The 16,406-nt window shown below is 63.9% G+C and overlaps 1 protein-coding gene across 1 annotated transcript in view; it reads left to right on the top strand.

Annotated features, from left to right (window-relative positions):
* MUC5B (mucin 5B, oligomeric mucus/gel-forming) overlaps window positions 1-16,103 on the top strand; it is a 39,710-nt gene extending 23,607 nt beyond the window's left edge. Inside the window, exons 35-54 of the mRNA XM_040638797.1 lie at window positions 1,184-3,241; window positions 3,567-8,961; window positions 9,094-9,278; window positions 9,542-9,713; window positions 10,403-10,656; window positions 10,866-11,052; window positions 11,149-11,374; window positions 11,455-11,633; window positions 11,702-11,771; window positions 11,971-12,071; window positions 12,352-12,383; window positions 12,659-12,839; window positions 13,017-13,121; window positions 13,212-13,249; window positions 13,765-13,881; window positions 14,036-14,122; window positions 14,234-14,356; window positions 14,510-14,555; window positions 14,753-14,861; window positions 15,234-16,103. Of these exons, the coding sequence (XP_040494731.1) occupies window positions 1,184-3,241; window positions 3,567-8,961; window positions 9,094-9,278; window positions 9,542-9,713; window positions 10,403-10,656; window positions 10,866-11,052; window positions 11,149-11,374; window positions 11,455-11,633; window positions 11,702-11,771; window positions 11,971-12,071; window positions 12,352-12,383; window positions 12,659-12,839; window positions 13,017-13,121; window positions 13,212-13,249; window positions 13,765-13,881; window positions 14,036-14,122; window positions 14,234-14,356; window positions 14,510-14,555; window positions 14,753-14,861; window positions 15,234-15,465 (9,897 nt within the window). The 3' untranslated portion in view covers window positions 15,466-16,103. The remainder of the gene's footprint in view (window positions 1-1,183; window positions 3,242-3,566; window positions 8,962-9,093; window positions 9,279-9,541; window positions 9,714-10,402; window positions 10,657-10,865; window positions 11,053-11,148; window positions 11,375-11,454; window positions 11,634-11,701; window positions 11,772-11,970; window positions 12,072-12,351; window positions 12,384-12,658; window positions 12,840-13,016; window positions 13,122-13,211; window positions 13,250-13,764; window positions 13,882-14,035; window positions 14,123-14,233; window positions 14,357-14,509; window positions 14,556-14,752; window positions 14,862-15,233) is intronic.
* Window positions 16,104-16,406: the final 303 nt, after the last annotated feature.

Genomic DNA, 16,406 nt, shown 5'->3' with positions numbered 1-16,406 from the left:
CTCCTCCCCCGTGACCACGCAGACAGTCCCTGTCCCCACCACCCAGACCGTTCCATCCTCTGTCAGGACCACCCAGACAGGACCCTCTTCCCCAGAGACCACCACCAGGGTTTCTGGCCCTACCTCTCAGACAGGACCCTCTTCCCCTGGGACCACCCTGTCAGTCACTGGCTCCACCTCCCTGACAGGACACTATTCCCTTGGAACCACTCCACTCGTCCCTGTCTCCACCACCAGCACCAGCGTAAGCCAAACGTCATCAGGGACCCTTAAGCCTCGGACCACGACCACCCAACCCTCCTCCCCCGTGACCACGCAGACAGTCCCTGTCCCCACCACCCAGATCTTTCCTTCCTCTGCCAGGACCACCCAGACAGGACCCTCTTCCCCAGAGACCACCACCAGGGTCTCTGGCCCTACCTCTCAGACAGGACCCTCTTCCCCTGGGACCACCCTGTCAGTCACTGGCTCCACCTCCCTGACAGGACACTATTCAGTTGGAACCTCTCCACTCGTCCCTGTCTCCACCACCAGCACCAGCGTAAGCCAAACGTCATCAGGGACCCTTAAGCCTCGGACCACGACCACACACCCCTCCTCCCCCGAGACCACGCAGACAGTCCATGTCCCCACCACCCAGATCTTTCCTTCCTCTGTCAGGACCACCCAGACAGGACCCTCTTCCCCTCGAACCACCACCAGTGTCTCTGGCCCCACCGCTCAGACAGGACCCTTGTCCCCTGGGACCACCCTGTCAGTCACTGGCTCCACCTCCCAGTCAGGACCCTCTTCCCCTGGAACCACTACAGGGATCCCTGTCTCCACCAGCAGCACCAGCATAAGCCAGATGTCGTCAGGGGTCACTAAGCTACAGACCACGACCACCCACCCCTCCTCTCCCGAGACCACGCAGACAGTCCCTGTCCCCACCACCCAGATCTTTCCTTCCTCTGTCAGGACCACACAGATAGGACGCTCTTCCCCTCGAACCACCACCAGTGTCTCTGTCCCCACCGCTCAGACAGGACCTTTTTCCCCTGAGACCACCCTGTCAGTTACTGGCTCAACCTCACAGACAGGACCCTCTTCCCCTCGAACCACCACCAGTGTCTCTGTCCCCACCGCTCAGACAGGACCTTTTTCCCCTGAGACCACCCTGTCAGTTACTGGCTCAACCTCACAGACAGGACCCTCTTCCCCTCGAACCACCACCAGTGTCTCTGTCCCCACCGCTCAGACAGGACCTTTTTCCCCTGAGACCACCCTGTCAGTTACTGGCTCAACCTCACAGACAGGACCCTCTTCCCCTGGAACCTCTCCACTCGTACCTGTCTCCACCACCAGCACCAGCGTAAGCCAAACGTCATCAGGGACCCTTAAACCTCGGACCATGACCACACACCCCTCCTCCCCCGAGACCACGCAGACAGTCCCTGTCCCCACCACCCAGATCTTTCCTTCCTCTGTCAGGACCACCCAGACAGGACCATCTTCCCCAGAGACCACCACCAGGGCCTCTGGTGCCACTGCTCAGACAAGACCCTCCTCCCCTGGAACCACCACCAGTGTCTCTGGCCCCACCGTTCAGACAGGACCCTCTTCCCCTGGAACCACTCCACTCGTCACTGTCTCCACCACCAGCACCAGCGTAAGCCAAACGTCATCAGGGGTCATTAAGGTACAGACCAAGACTACCCAACCCTCCTCATCCGTGACCACGCAGACAGTCCATGTCCCCACCACCCAGATCTTTCCTTCCTCTGTCAGGACCACCCAGACAGGACCCTCTTCCCCTCGAACCACCACCAGTGTCTCTGTCCCCACCGCTCAGACAGGACCCTCTTCCCCTGAGACCACCCTGTCAGTCACTGGCTCCACCTCCCAGTCAGGACCCTCTTCCCCTGGAACCACTACAGTGCTCCCTGTATCCACCACCAGCACCAGCATAAGCCAGACGTCATCAGGAGTCACTAAGCTACAGAACACGACCACCTACCCCTCCTCCCACGTGACCACGCAGACAGTCCCTGTCCCCACCACCCAGATCTTTCCTTCCTCTGCCAGGACCACCCAGACAGGACCCACTTCCCCAGAGACCACCACCAGGGTTTCTGGCCCTACCTCTCAGACAGGACGCTCTTCCTCTGAGACCACCCTGTCGGTCACTGGCTCCACCTCCCAGACAGGACCCTCTTCCCCTGGAACCACTCCACTCGTCCCTGTCTCCACCACCAGCACCAGCGTAAGCCAAACGTCATCAGGGACCCTTAAGCCTCGGGCCACGACCACATACCACTCATCTCCTGTAACCACGCAGACAGTCCCTGTCCCCACCACCCAGATCTTTCCTTCCTCTGCCAGGACCACCCAGACAGGACCCTCTTCCCCAGAGACCACCACCAGGGTCTCTGGCCCCACCATTCAGACAAGACCCTCTTCCCCTGGGACCAGTCCACTCAACACTGTCTCCACCACCAGCACCAGCATAAGCCAAACATCATCAGGGGTCGTTAAGGTACAGACCAAGACCACCCAACCCTCCTCCCCTGTGACCACGCAGACAGTCCATGTCCTCACCACCCAGATCCTTCCTTCCTCTGTCAGGACCACCCAGACAGGACCCTCTTCCCATCGAACCACCACCAGTGTCTCTGGCTCCACCGCTCAGACAGGACCCTTGTCCCCTGGGACCACCCTGTCAGTCACTGGCTTCACCTCCCAGTCAGGACCCTCTTCCCCTGTAACCACTACAGTGTTCCCTGTCTCCACCACCAGCACCAGCATAAGCCAGATATCGTCAGGGGTCACTAAGGTACAGACCAGGACCACCCACCCCTCCTCCCCCGAGACCACGCAGACAGTCCCTGTCCCCACCACCCAGATCTTTCCTTCCTCTGTCAGGACCACCCAGACAGGACCCACTTCCCCAGAGACCACCACCAGGGTTTCTGGCCCTACCTCTCAGACAGGACCCTCTTCCCCTGGGACCACCCTGTCAGTCACTGGCTCCACCTCCCAGACAGGACCTTCTTCCCCTGGAACCACTCCACTCGTCCCTGTCTCCACCACCAGCACCAGCGTAGGCCAAACGTCATCAGGGACCCTTAAGCCTCGGACCACGACCACACACCCCTCCACCCCTGTGACCACGCAGACAGTCCCTGTCCCCACCACCCAGATCTTTCCTTCCTCTGCCAAGAACACCCAGACAGGACCCTCTTCCCCAGAGACCACCACCAGGGTCTCTGGCCCCACAGCTCAGACAAGACCCTCTTCCCCTGGAACCACTCCACTCGTCCCTGTCTCCACCCCAGATCTTTCCTTCCCCTGCCAGGAGCACCCAGACAGGACCCTCTCTTCCCCTGGAACCACTCCACTCGTCCCTGTCTCCACCCCAGATCTTTCCTTCCCCTGCCAGGAGCACCCAGACAGGACCCTCTCTTCCCCTGGAACCACTCCACTCGTCCCTGTCTCCACCCCAGATCTTTCCTTCCCCTGCCAGGAGCACCCAGACAGGACCCTCTCTTCCCCTGGAACCACTCCACTCGTCCCTGTCTCCACCCCAGATCTTTCCTTCTTCTACCAGGACCACCCTGACAGGACCCTCTTCCCCAGAGACGACCACCAGGGTTTCTGGCCCTACCTCTCAGACAGGACCCTCTTCCTCTGGGACCACCCTGTCGGTCACTGGCTCCACCTCCCATACAGGACCCTCTTACTCTGGAACCTCTCCACTGGTCACTGTCTCCACCACCAGCACCAGCATAAGCCAAACGTCCACCTCCCAGACAGAACCCTCTTCCCCTGTAACCACTCCACTCGTCCCTGTCTCCACCACCAGCACCAGCATAAGCCAGACGTCCACCTCCCAGACAGAACCCTCTTCCCCTGTAACCACTCCACTCGTCCCTGTCTCCACCACCAGCACCAGCATAAGCCAGACGTCCACCTCCCAGACAGAACCCTCTTCCCCTGTAACCACTCCACTCGTCCCTGTCTCCACCACCAGCACCAGCGTAAGCCAAACGTCATCAGGGACCCTTAAGCCTCGGACCACGACCACACATCCTTCCTTCCCTGTGACCACCCAGATAGTCACTGTCCCCACCACCCAGATCTTTCCTTCCTCTGCCAGGACCACCCAGACAGGACCTTCTTCCCCAGAGACCACCACCAGTGTCTCTGGCCCCACCGCTCAGACAGGGCCCTCTTCCCCTGGGACCACCCTGTCAGTTACTGGCTTCACCACCCATACAGGACCCTCTTCCCCTGGAACCACTCCACTCATCACTGTCTCCACCACCAGCAGCAGCATAAGCCAAACGTCATCAGGAGTCGTTAAGGTACAGACCAAGACCACCCAACCCTCCTCCCCCGTAACCACGCGGACAGTCCATGTCCCCACCACCCAGATCTTTCCTTCCTCTGTCAGGACCACCCAGACAGGACCTTCTTCCCCAGAGACCACCACGACCACGCAGACAGTCCATGGCCCCACCACCCAGATCTTGCCTTCCTCTGTCAGGACCACCCAGACAGGACCTTCTTCCCCAGAGACCACCACGACCACGCAGACAGTCCATGGCCCCACCACCCAGATCTTGCCTTCCTCTGTCAGGACCACCCAGACAGGACCTTCTTCCCCAGAGACCACCACGACCACGCAGACAGTCCATGGCCCCACCACCCAGATCTTGCCTTCCTCTGTCAGGACCACCCAGACAGGACCTTCTTCCCCAGAGACCACCACGACCACGCAGACAGTCCATGGCCCCACCACCCAGATCTTGCCTTCCTCTGTCAGGACCACCCAGACAGGACCCTCTTCCCCTGGGACCACCCTGTCAGTCACTGGCTCCACCTCCCAGACAGAACCCTCTTCCCCTGGAACCACTCCACTCGTCCCTGTCTCCACCACCAGCACCAGCGTAAGCCAAACATCATCAGGGACCCTTAAGCCTCGGACCATGACCACACACCCCTCCTTCCCTGTGACCACCCAGACAGTCACTGTCCCCACCACCCAGATCTTTCCTTCCTCTGCCAGGACCACCCAGACAGGACCTTCTTCCCCAGAGACCACCACCAGGGTCTCTGGCCCCACTACTCAGACAAGACCCTCTTCCCCTGCAACCACCACCAGTGTCTCTGGCCCCACCGCTCAGACAGGACCCTCTTCCCCTGGGACCGCCCTGTCAGTTACTGGCTCCACCACCCATACAGGACCCTCTTCCCCTGGAACCACTCCACTCATCACTGTCTCCACCACCAGCACCAGCATAAGCCAAACATCATCAGGGGTCATTAAGGTGCAGACCAAGACCACCCAACCCTCCTCCCCGGTAACCACGCGGACAGTCCATGTCCCCACCACCCAGATCTTTCCTTCCTCTGTCAGGACCACCCAGACAGGACCCTCTTCCCCTGAGACCACCCTGTCAGTCACTGGCTCCACCTCCCAGTCAGGACCCTCCTCCCCTGGAACCACTACAGTGCTCCCTGTCTCCACCACCAGCACCAGCAGAAGCCAGAGGTCGTCAGGGGTCACTAAGCTACAAACCACGACCACCCACCCCTCCTCCTCTGTGACCACGCAGACAGTCCATGTCCGCACCACCCAGATCTTTCCTTCCTCTGTCAGGACCACCCAGACAGGACCTTCTTCCCCAGAGACCACCACCAGGGTTTCTGGCCCTACCTCTCAGACAGGACCCTCTTCCCCTGGGACCACCCTGTCAGTCACTGGCTCCACTTCCCAGACAGGACCCTCTTCCCCTGGAACCACTCCACCAGTCCCTGTCTCCACCACCAGCACCAGCGTAAGCCAAACGTCATCAGGGACCCTTAAGCCTCGGACCACGACCACCCAACCCTCCTCCCCCGTGACCACGCAGACAGTCCCTGTCCCCACCACCCAGATCTTTCCTTCCTCTGTCAGGACCACCCAGACAGGACCTTCTTCCCCAGAGACCACCACCAGGGTTTCTGGCCCTACCTCTCAGAGAGGACCCTCTTCCCCTGGGACCACCTTGTCGGTAACTGGCACCACCTCCCATACAGGACCCTCTTTCCCTGGAACCTCTCCACTCGTCACTGTCTCCACCACCAGCACCAGCATAAGCCAATCGTCATCAGGGGTCATTACGGTACAGACCAAGACGACCCAACCCTCCTCCCCCGTGACCACGCAGACAGTCCATGTTCCCACCACCCAGATCTTTCCTTCCTCTGTCAGGACCACCCATTCAGGACCTTCATCCCCTCGAACCACCACCAGTGTCTCTGGCCCCACCGCTCAGACAGGACCCTCTTCCCATGGGACCACCCTGTCAGTCACTGGCTCCACTACCCAGACAGGACCCACTTCCCCTGGAACCACTACAGTGTTCCCTGTCTCCACCACCAGCACCAGCATAAGCCAGACGTCATCAGGGGTCACTAAGGTACAGACCACGACCACCCACCTCTCCTCCCCTGAGACCACGCAGACAGTCCCTGTCCCCACCACCCAGATCTTTCCTTCCTCTGTCAGGACCACCCAGACAGGACCCTCTTCCCCAGAGACCACCACCAGGGTTTCTGGCCCTACCTCTCAGACAGGACCCTCTTCCCCTGGGACCACCCTGTCAGTTACTGGCTTCACCACCCATACAGGACCCTCTTCCCCTGGAACCACTCCACTCGTCCCTGTCTCCACCACCAGCACCAGCATAAGCCAAACGTCATTAGGGACCCTTAAGCCTCGGACCACAACCCCACACCCCTCCTCCCCTGTGACAACGCAGACAGTCCCTATCCCCACCACCCAGATCTTACCTTCCTCTGCCAAGACCACCCACACAGGACCTTCTTCCCCAGAGACCACCACCAGGGTCTCTGGCCCCACTGCTCAGACAAGACCCTCTTTCCCTGGAACCACCACCAGTGTCTCTGGCCCCACCGCTCAGACAGGACCCTCTTCCCCAGAGACCACCCTGTCAGTTACTGGCTCCACCTCCCAGACAGGACCCTCTTCCCCTGGAACCACCCCACTCATCACTGTCTCCACCACCAGCACCAGCATAAGCCAAACGTCATCAGGGACCCTTAAGCCTCGGACCACAACCCCACACCCCTCCTCCCCCGTGACCACGCGGACAGTCCATGTCCCCACCACCCAGATCTTTCCTTCCTCTGTCAGGACCACCCAGACAGGACCCTCTTCCCCTCAAACCACCACCAGTGTCTCTGGCCCCACCACTCAGACAGGACCCTCTTCCCTTGAGACCACCCTGTCAGTCACAGGCTCCACCTCCCAGTCAGGACCCTCTTCCCCTGGAACCACTCCACTTGTCCCTGTCTCCACCACCAGCACCAGCGTAAACCAGACGTCATCAGGGACCCTTAAGCCTCAGACCACGACCACACACCGCTCCTCCCCCGAGACCACGCAGACAGTCCCTGTCCCCACCACCCAGATCTTTCCTTCCTCTGCCAGGGCCACCCAGACAGGACCCTCTTCTCCAGAGACCACCACCAGTGTCTCTGGCCCCACCGCTCAGACGGGACCCTCTTCCCCTGGGACCACCCTGTCAGTTACTGGTTCCACCTCCCAAACAGGACCCTCTTCCCCTGGAACCACTCCGCTGGTCCCTGTCTCCACCACCAGCACCAGCGTAAGCCAAACTTCATCAGGGGTCACTAAACTACAGTCCACAACCACCCACCCCTCCTCCCCCGTGACCACGCAGACAGTCCCTGTCCCCACCACCCAGATCTTTCCTTCCTCTGCCAGGAGCACCCAGACAGGACCCTCTTCTCCAGAGACCACCACCAGGGTCTCTGGCCCTACCTCTCAGACAGGACCCTCTTCTCCTGGGACCTCCCTTACAGTCACTGGCTCCACCTCCCAGACAGGATCCTCTTCCCCTGGGTCCACGTATAGGGTCCCTTTCTCCATCACCCAGACCCTTCCCACCTCTGCCAGGACCACAGAGAGTGTCTCCAGTCCTGGTCCCTCTGCCTCCCTGGGGACCCCGACCACCACCACCAAGCCCAGCTCACCCAGTGCACCCACCACGGTCTCCGTGGTGACCTCCAGCACGTGGAAGCGCCCCGCGTCCTTGCCCAGTACGTACACCTTCGGGACCCCGCTGTTCTCCACGTCCCCACCGCCCAGCTCCACCACGCACACCCTGGCCACCTCGTCCTCCACGGGCTGCAGCCCACGGTGCACGTGGACGGACTGGTTTGACGAGGACTATCCCATACCGGGCCCGGATGGAGGGGACTTCGAGACCTTCTCGGTTTTCCGCGCAGCGGGGTACAACTTCTGCCAGCACCCCCAGGACATCCAGTGCCGATCGGAGAAGGCGCCGGATGCACGTCTGGAGGACTTGGGGCAGGTGGTCCAGTGCAACGTGAGCTTTGGGCTGGTGTGCCGTAACCGCGAGCAGCCGGGGCCCCTGCACTACTGCCACAACTACCACGTGCGTGTGCTCTGCTGCGAGGACGACAGCCACTGCGCCAGCTCCACCGCCCCCGCGCCTACCACGCCGTCCCCAGTGACGCCCACCACGCAGGCCACCACGCGGGCCACCAGTACATTCCACTCCGTGCCCGTCACCCAGGTCTCCACGGCCTCCACGCTCCATCTCCGCGGCAGTGAGTCCCCACCCTGGCATCCTGAGACCTCGTCCGGACTCCCCAGCGCCGTGCCCAGCACAGCCCTGGCCGCCTCCAGCACAGGGGCCAGCCCTGGCACCTCGCTATCACCCCCCACGCCCGAGGCCACCAGCTCTCCGCCCGGCACCACCTTGGGCCTCTCCACGGCTGCCTCCCTGTCCCCAGCCACCTACACCTTGCTGCCAGTGACAGTGACCACCTTGTCCACATCCGTCCTCCCCACACCGGGCCCCCCCGTGTCCCCCAGCTTCACGACACGGTGCCTCTGCCGGGCGTTTGGGCAGCTCTTCTCACCTGGTGAGTGGTAGGGCCCGTCATTCCGTGTCCACTGTCCACCCCGGGCACCTGTTTCTGTTTCTGCGGCCCCACCCTGTGCCTCCCGACCTCTCCTGAGCTGACCCTGCTGTCTTGGGGATTCTCTCCTCACAGGGGAGGTTGTCTACAATAAGACGGACAGTGCGGGCTGCTCCTTTTACGCCATCTGCAACCAGCACTGTGACATTGACCGCTTCCAGGGCACCTGCCCCACCTCCTCGCCCCCAGAGTCCTCCTCGGCCCCCACGTCCTCGCCCTCCCAGCCTCAGGGCTGCGACCTCATCGTCCCTCCCCGACGGGTATGCCTCCTGCGTGTGCTCTGTGCCTGGTTGGGGAACCGAGGGGGGCCCAGCCCTGCCGGGGGTCGTTGTAGCCCCCTTGACCCCTGCACGGGCAGCTCTGGCTGGCGGAATGCACATGGGGTTGAGGCTGGACAGCACTGGGAGCGTCCAGGACGCGGGGGAGCTCTGCCTCAGGGAAGCAGGGGACTGAGGCTGCGGCAGGGCCGTGGGGGCAGGTCTTGTGGTCCCAGCCGGTGAGCACCACACCCGCTCTCTCCCAGGTGAACGAGTCCTGGACCCTGTCGGACTGCACGGTGGCTCGGTGTGAGGGCCATAACCAGGTGGCCCTGCTGGGGCGGAAGCCGGTGGCCAGCATCCACTGCGTGAACGGACACCCGCCAGTCAGAGTGTCGCAGGAGAGCGAGCCGTGTGACTTCCACTTTGAGTGCGAGTGTAAGCGGGGGCAGGCTGAGGGGCAGTGGGGGACACGCAGGGAGCCAGAGCCAAGGCCCACAGTGCCAGCCAGAGAGGGTGACACGCCAGTCACAGCAGGGGGAAGGCCCAGGTTTGCTGAGCCCACTGGCACCGCAGCCTGTGCGGCTGGAAGGGGGCCCTGGGTCAGGGGGCTGTTATCCCAGGGAATTCCTGAGCGTCCCTCCGAGAGCTGCCCACTGGCCTGGCCTCGGATGGCATGGTGTCAGGTTCCAGGAGGAAGCACGCGCCACACACAGGGGTCAGAACACCAGCAACGACCGGCTCTCTCCCTTTGGAGGCCACGGGGAGGCCCTTCCTACCACTTTAGTTTAGGGGGCTCCGGGTGTCCCGGGGCTGGTGGCCACGAGCCTCCAGCCACGGCCTCATCTTCCCATGGCCGCTCCCCTCCTGCAAGGACGTTCATCATTGAGTTAGGGCCACCTGGTAGTCCAGGATGGTGTCACCTCGAGGTCCTTAACTCAGTTACAGACATGAAGCCCTTTTCCCAGATCAGGGCATGATCTCAGGGTCTGGGTGGACATGGGGACTTGCCTTTGGGGACGGCATGCAACCCGCTCCACCCCTTTTATAAAAAAGGCAGCCGGGGCCCAGGGCAGCCGGGGTGGCGGTGTCGGGTGGCGCTGGGTGAGGGACGTGGCGCTCCGCAGGCTCCTGCAGCGGCTGGGGGGGCTCGCACTACACCACCTTCGACGGCACGTCCTACTCCTTCCTGGACACCTGCACCCACGTGCTCATGAAGGAGATCCATCCGCGCTACGGGAACCTCAGCATCTATATGAACAACCACTACTGCGGCGCCGCCACGGCCACTGCCCCCTGTCCCCGTGCCCTCAGCGTCCACTACAACTCCATGGAGGTCATCCTCACCAGCAGCGCCGGTGCCCGCGGGCAGGGGAGCCTGGTGAGTGGCCCTGTCCCGGGGCCCCCAGGGAAGGCCTGCAGGCCTGGCGGTCAGCTCCCAAGGGCACGCCGTGATGCCTCAGGGACCTGAACGTGGCCCACGGGGACCCCAAGGGGAGCATGTGCACTTTGGGGTAGGGGAGGCCGAGCCCCGAAGGCAGGCCCTGCTGCCCCGGCCCCCTGCCATGGGTCCCCTCAACACATCCCCAGATCCTGTTCGACCAAACGCAAGTGAGCTCGGGCTTCAGCAAGAACGGCGTGAGTGTGTCGGTGACGGGGGCCACCATGATGCGCATCGGCATTCCTGCCATTGGTGTGAACGTCAGCTTTGACGGGGACGTCTTCCACATCCAGCTGTCCTACAGCCGCTTCAGCCACAACACCGAGGGCCAGTGCGGTGAGTGGGTGCCAGGGACGTCCGGGCCACAGCTGCCCAGCACAGGTGGGCAGAGGGGAGGGGGGAGAGCTTGACCCTGCTACCCCCCCACCCCAGGCACCTGCACCAACAGCCAGACCGACGACTGCCGCCAGCCAGATGGCACCATGGCCCCCACCTGTCAAGACATGGCCTACAGGTGGCTGGTCCCCGAGAGCGGCAGGGAGGACTGCTGGGCGCCGACCCGCCCGCCCCCGACGGCTGGCACCTTGCCCTCAGCACCCGCCACGCCCACCTCCTCCCCGTGCCCCCCGGGGCCCCTCTGCGAGCTGCTGCGGAGCCCGTGAGTCCCTCCCGTGGGCCTGGAGGTTGTGGGGCAGCATCCTGCCCTCTACCCCGGCCTCTGACCGCCCCTCCCCACAGGGTCTTCGCGGAGTGCCATGCCCTCATCCCACCTGACCCATTCGTCAGCTCCTGTGTCACTGACGGCTGCCAAGCCAACCACCACCAGGCGCCCTGCCAGAGCCTGGAGGCCTACGCGGCGCTCTGCCGTGCCAGGGGCGTGTGCAGCAACTGGCGGAACGCCACCAACGGGCTGTGCAGTGAGTCGGGGCGGCCCCAGGGGCTCCGGCCTCCTCGGCCCACCTAACTCCTGTCTCTGTGTCCCCAGACTTCACCTGCCCACCCGACAAGGTGTACCAGCCATGTGGCCCCTCACAGGCCGCGTCCTGCGACTCCAGGTAAAGCCTGCCTGAAGGGTCTGGGACCCCCCCAGCCTCAGGTCCCTGGGGCTTCCTTCCCTGCACCCCAACCTCTGACCCCTGACTCTGGGCCCTGGCAGCTGGTCAACCCCAGCACTCGGCCATACCCTCTCCCCTCCCCCTCGGACTGCCACTTCTATGGATCGGGGGTCCCAGGAATGCCCTCCTCACCTTGCAGGAGCCAGAGCGGAGCAGGCAGAGGGCTGGCAGAAGGCTGCTTCTGCCCTGACGGACACACCCTCTTCAACACGCACACCAACGTCTGCGTGCGCGAGTGCGGTGAGCACCAGCCACAGCCGCCTTGACCCCAAGGGCTGGGAAGACCCTAGCCTGGGACCATCCCTCCTGGGTGCTCGCTCTCCTAGCCCAGTGCCCCCCTGAAGGTGCAGTGTGGCCATGACACCGACTTCTCCAGGGGCTTCTGTCCCCAGCAGGAAGAAGAGCCCTGGCCGGGTGGGGCGGCCAGGCCTGCAAGGACATATCCCAGGGCCTGTGGTCTCTGCCCACTGGGTCTGGGACCCCAGCATGCCCACTGACCCCCCTTCTTCTTCCCTTCCAGGCTGTGTGGGACCAAACGGGTTTCCCAAATCCGTGAGTGTTCTGCCCCCTGGCTTGAGCAGAGGGAGGGAGGGCCCCACCTCAGGCCAGCCTGCTCTGCCCGGGCAGCCCGTGGGGGCTTGTGTGGGGTACCCCGGTGTGAGACACATCCCTGTCACGTGGGCTGCTCCAGAGAGGGCAGCTTGAGTGGGAGGCCAAGGGCCGACCTGGCCACACTGAGGGCTGGGGCCTTCTCTGTGGCGGGATGCGACCCAAGAGGCCAGGGCCCAGTGCAGGGATCTCCAGGGACTCTAACCGCTCTATTCCAGCCTGGGGAGCGGTGGGTCAGCAACTGCCAGGACTGCGTGTGCCACGAGGGCTCCAGGTCAGTGCAGTGCACCCCCATGCCGTGCGAGGCCCAGGAGCGGCCCCCGCAGTGTAGCGGGGCTGGCTTTGTGACCGTGACCAGGCCTCTAGCCAACAACTCCTGCTGTCTGGAGACGCTGTGTGGTGAGCTCTCTGCCCCACCGGCCGGAGGGTGAGGAGGGAAGGAGGAGGGGGTCTGCGGGGCTGAGGATTGCCTGGGGCTGGACCAGTGTGGTGGGAAAATGAGGCCGCTGACCTCTGGTCTGCCCTGGTACGGTGCGGGGGGGGAGGGGGGCTGACAGTAACCCGACTCTCCCACAGTCTGCAACACGACCACCTGCCCCCAGAGCCCACCCAGATGTGGGCCAGGAGAGGAGCTGATCCGCACCCAGGAGGAGGGTGACTGCTGCCCCACCTTCGACTGCCGTGAGTGGGGCTGGGAGCTTGGGGTAGGGGAGTGTCGGAGCCCTTCCTCCCCACCGCCGGGCAGGTGCTCAGCACCCCCTTTCCTTCCAGGACCTCAGCTGTGTTACTACAATCACACGGCCTTTGGGGTAAGGGCTCAGCAACCAGATGGCTGAGTGGGATGGGGGGCAGCGGGTGGGGCCCCAGGCTCAGCTCACCCACATGGGACCTCCACCCCTCCTCTGCACACGCCCAGCCCCGCCTGCACCCTCCGGCAGGAGAGTAGATAAGCGCGGGGGCTCTGGGCCATTTAGAGCCACGTGGGGACATGGGCGAGGGGGACACAGGGGCAGCCCTGTCTGTGGAGCACCTGGGGGGTTGCTGGCCATCTCTGAGAGCTTGGCTTCGGGTGTCCCAGGCGCTTCCTCCTGGCAAGAGTGTTGGGGTGGGACCATGCCCTCCCAGCCCCTCCTGCCGGCCTGGGGTCCTGCCTCTGCCCTGGTCTGTGCTCAGCCAGGGGGCACAAGCATAATCCCCTCTGAAGAAGGAAGAGCCCGCTCTCTACAGGCCTCCCCTTCTCCCAGCCCTTCCAGCTGCAGGGAGGGGTCCTGGCCCCGGGGCCCCCGCCACTGTCCTCACTGTCACCACCACTCATCCACTGCAGATCGGTGCAACCTTCCCATCAGTCACTCCCTGCCACACGTGCACCTGCCTGTCCGGGGACACCCAGGGCCCAATCGTGCGGTGTGAGGAGAACACCTGTACCACTACCTGCCGCCAGGTAAGCCCTGCTGGGCGCTCCCAGCCCTGGGCAGGGACACGGCTTCGCAGGGGCCGGGGTTGCCAAGGAGGGCCCGCCCATATGGTGTGGATGGGAGGGCAGGAGGGCTGGGGAGCAGGGCTGGGGTAGCGATGTAACCACCCGCGTCCCTCAGGGCTACGAGTACCGGAAGGTGGCTGGACAGTGCTGTGGGGAGTGCGTGCAGACAGCCTGTCCCACAGAGGACGGCTGGCTGGTCCGGGTAAGAGGGGGTTCGGGCTCAGCGCCTCCGGCCGAGAGACCCTTCCCTTCGGCCCCTCTCAGCTCACCAGATGATTCCCTGCGAGCCTGCACCTTCCCCATTGCCTTTCAGCCCAACGAGACCTGGGTCAACAGCCGCGTGGACAACTGCACGCAGTACGGCTGCGAGGTCAAGAACGGGCTCCACGTGCTCACCCCGAGGCCCACGCCCTGCCCGGACGTGTCCAGCTGCCAGGTGTGTCCTGCGGCTCGGGCTGCCCCACGGCAGAGGCCCCACCCGACACACCCCAGATTCCCCACTGGGACCCCCACCGCCTCGGAGGCCCCGCTCTTCCAGATTCCCCCACCCCACCACCAGCCCTCCCTCTGTCTCCCCCTCCCCCTTCAGGGCATCCTCAGGAAAACCGGCTGCTGCTACTCCTGTGAGGAAGTGGGTAAGTCGAGGCCCGCCCACGCGCCCTCCCCCTCCTCCCAGTCTCTATCCGTTGATTCCTGCCCCAAGCTGCCCCTGGCCCCAGGACCCCCACCTTGAGCGCCGGGCTCGGGAGGGTGGCGGGCGGGGAGCGGCCCCAGGTCAGGGTCCTCAGAGATCCCCTCCCGCACCTCCATCGCCTTTCCTCCGTCTGCCCAGACAAGTGCCAAGTCCGCGTCAACAGGACCGTCCTGACACGCCAGGGCTGTGCCACCCAGGCCCCGGTCAACGTCACGTTCTGCGGGGGCTCATGCCCCGGAGTGTCCAAGTGAGCCAGCCTGTGCCCCTCCCCGAGAGGCCCCTCCCCGCCCCACACCGCCCTGGCTTGGCCCGGGCGAGCAAGTGGGCCCAAAGAGCGGGAGGAAGGGCGCGGGGCTGGCTCAAGACCCAGGGAAGGTTCCGGAGGAAGGAGGAGGGTTCTGCCTGGGGCCAAGACGAGCGGGGGCCTGGCTGGGGAGGTCAGAGTTCAGTGACCCTGAGTACCGTCCCTGGCCAGGGCAGAGAAGCCCCTAGTGCCCCGAGGATGAGCTTGGGGCTGCCCGGAGTGGGCGGGGCCATCGGCTCCAGACCCCAGAGAAACCAGGAGCTGGGTGGCCGAGTCTGGACCAGGCGGGTCCTGAGGGCGGCTGTGCGTCTGCAGGTACTCCATGGAGGTCCAGGCTATGGAGCGCCAGTGCACCTGCTGCCAGGAGATGGCGGTTCACGAGGAGGAGGTGACCATGCAGTGTCCCGACGGGACCGCCGTCCAGCACACGTACACCCACGTGGACAAGTGCAGCTGTGCCCCGTCCTGCGTCCGCTCGCCCGAGGCTCCCGAGCAGCACCCCCATCTTTCTGACCTAGGGGTCCACCGCTATCTGTCGCCATTCTGACCCCCTCCCTCCAGCCTCCCCCCACCCCAATCTGGAGTCAGCACACACACCACCCAACCACGGAAAGCTCGGCCAGCCCACTGCAGGAGCCCGGGCACACCTGCCGCCTGGGCCCTCATGGGACCTGTGCTTGGGGGTCGCCCTGGAGGGCGACGGCACAGTGAGGACCTGCTTGAGGAGGGCTCCGGGAGGGGGCCTTGCCCTTGGAGCCCCTCCGCCCGTCTTGGCCACTTGCCTGGCCGTCAGGGCCTGCCCCTCATCAGAGAAGTGCCTGTGCCACCCGGACTCACCCCCTTCTTAGTGCCAGAGGGTTGCCCCATAGTAGACTGCCCCGGAGCTGCCATGCTGTCCCCCACTGTGGACCTGCATGCCCCCCGCTACTCCCCAAAGCCCCGTGGACCAGGCTTCTGCTGGCCACCTCCCGTGGCACCATGCGGGCTGGGGCCTGTCCAGGAGCCGCCAGCTCCCTCGGGGGAGTGGCGTCAGGCAGGGTGGCTGCCCGCCCACGCCCACATCAGAACCTGGGCCTGGGGTGAGCACAGCTGCTGGGAGGCAGGCCAGGGAGGGGTTGGTGCCCCCAGCACTCCCTCTGCCCACCCTGCCCCCATCTTGCAAATAAACACTGAGCATTGTGTCCACTTCTTGGTCCTGGTGTCTCTTCTGCCCACTGAGTCCCCTGGGCTTCCCCTCTGTCAGGCCGTGTAACACCCCCGGGGCTCATGCTGGTCCCCCTGGGGAGGGACAGGTGGGATGAGGGGCCCGGAGGCGCTCAGGGTCAGTCTCAGGCTGTGGGGCACTGGCTGGGGCCAGGGATGAGCCAGGGGCTCAGAAACGACCCTCTCCATTATTTCAAACACGGGATTTATAAGGAAGCTGGTTCACTGATGCGGGAAGTTTGGGAACCCCACAGGAGGCACGGCTGCGGCCCAGACGTGTCCATG

The sequence above is a fragment of the Ursus maritimus genome, unplaced genomic scaffold, assembly GCF_017311325.1.
Source record: "Ursus maritimus isolate PB19 unplaced genomic scaffold, ASM1731132v1 scaffold_23, whole genome shotgun sequence".
NCBI classification, from domain to species: domain Eukaryota; kingdom Metazoa; phylum Chordata; class Mammalia; order Carnivora; family Ursidae; genus Ursus; species Ursus maritimus.
The sequence above is the reverse complement of the archived record's forward strand: the minus strand, read 5'-3'. Positions and strand labels throughout refer to the sequence as shown.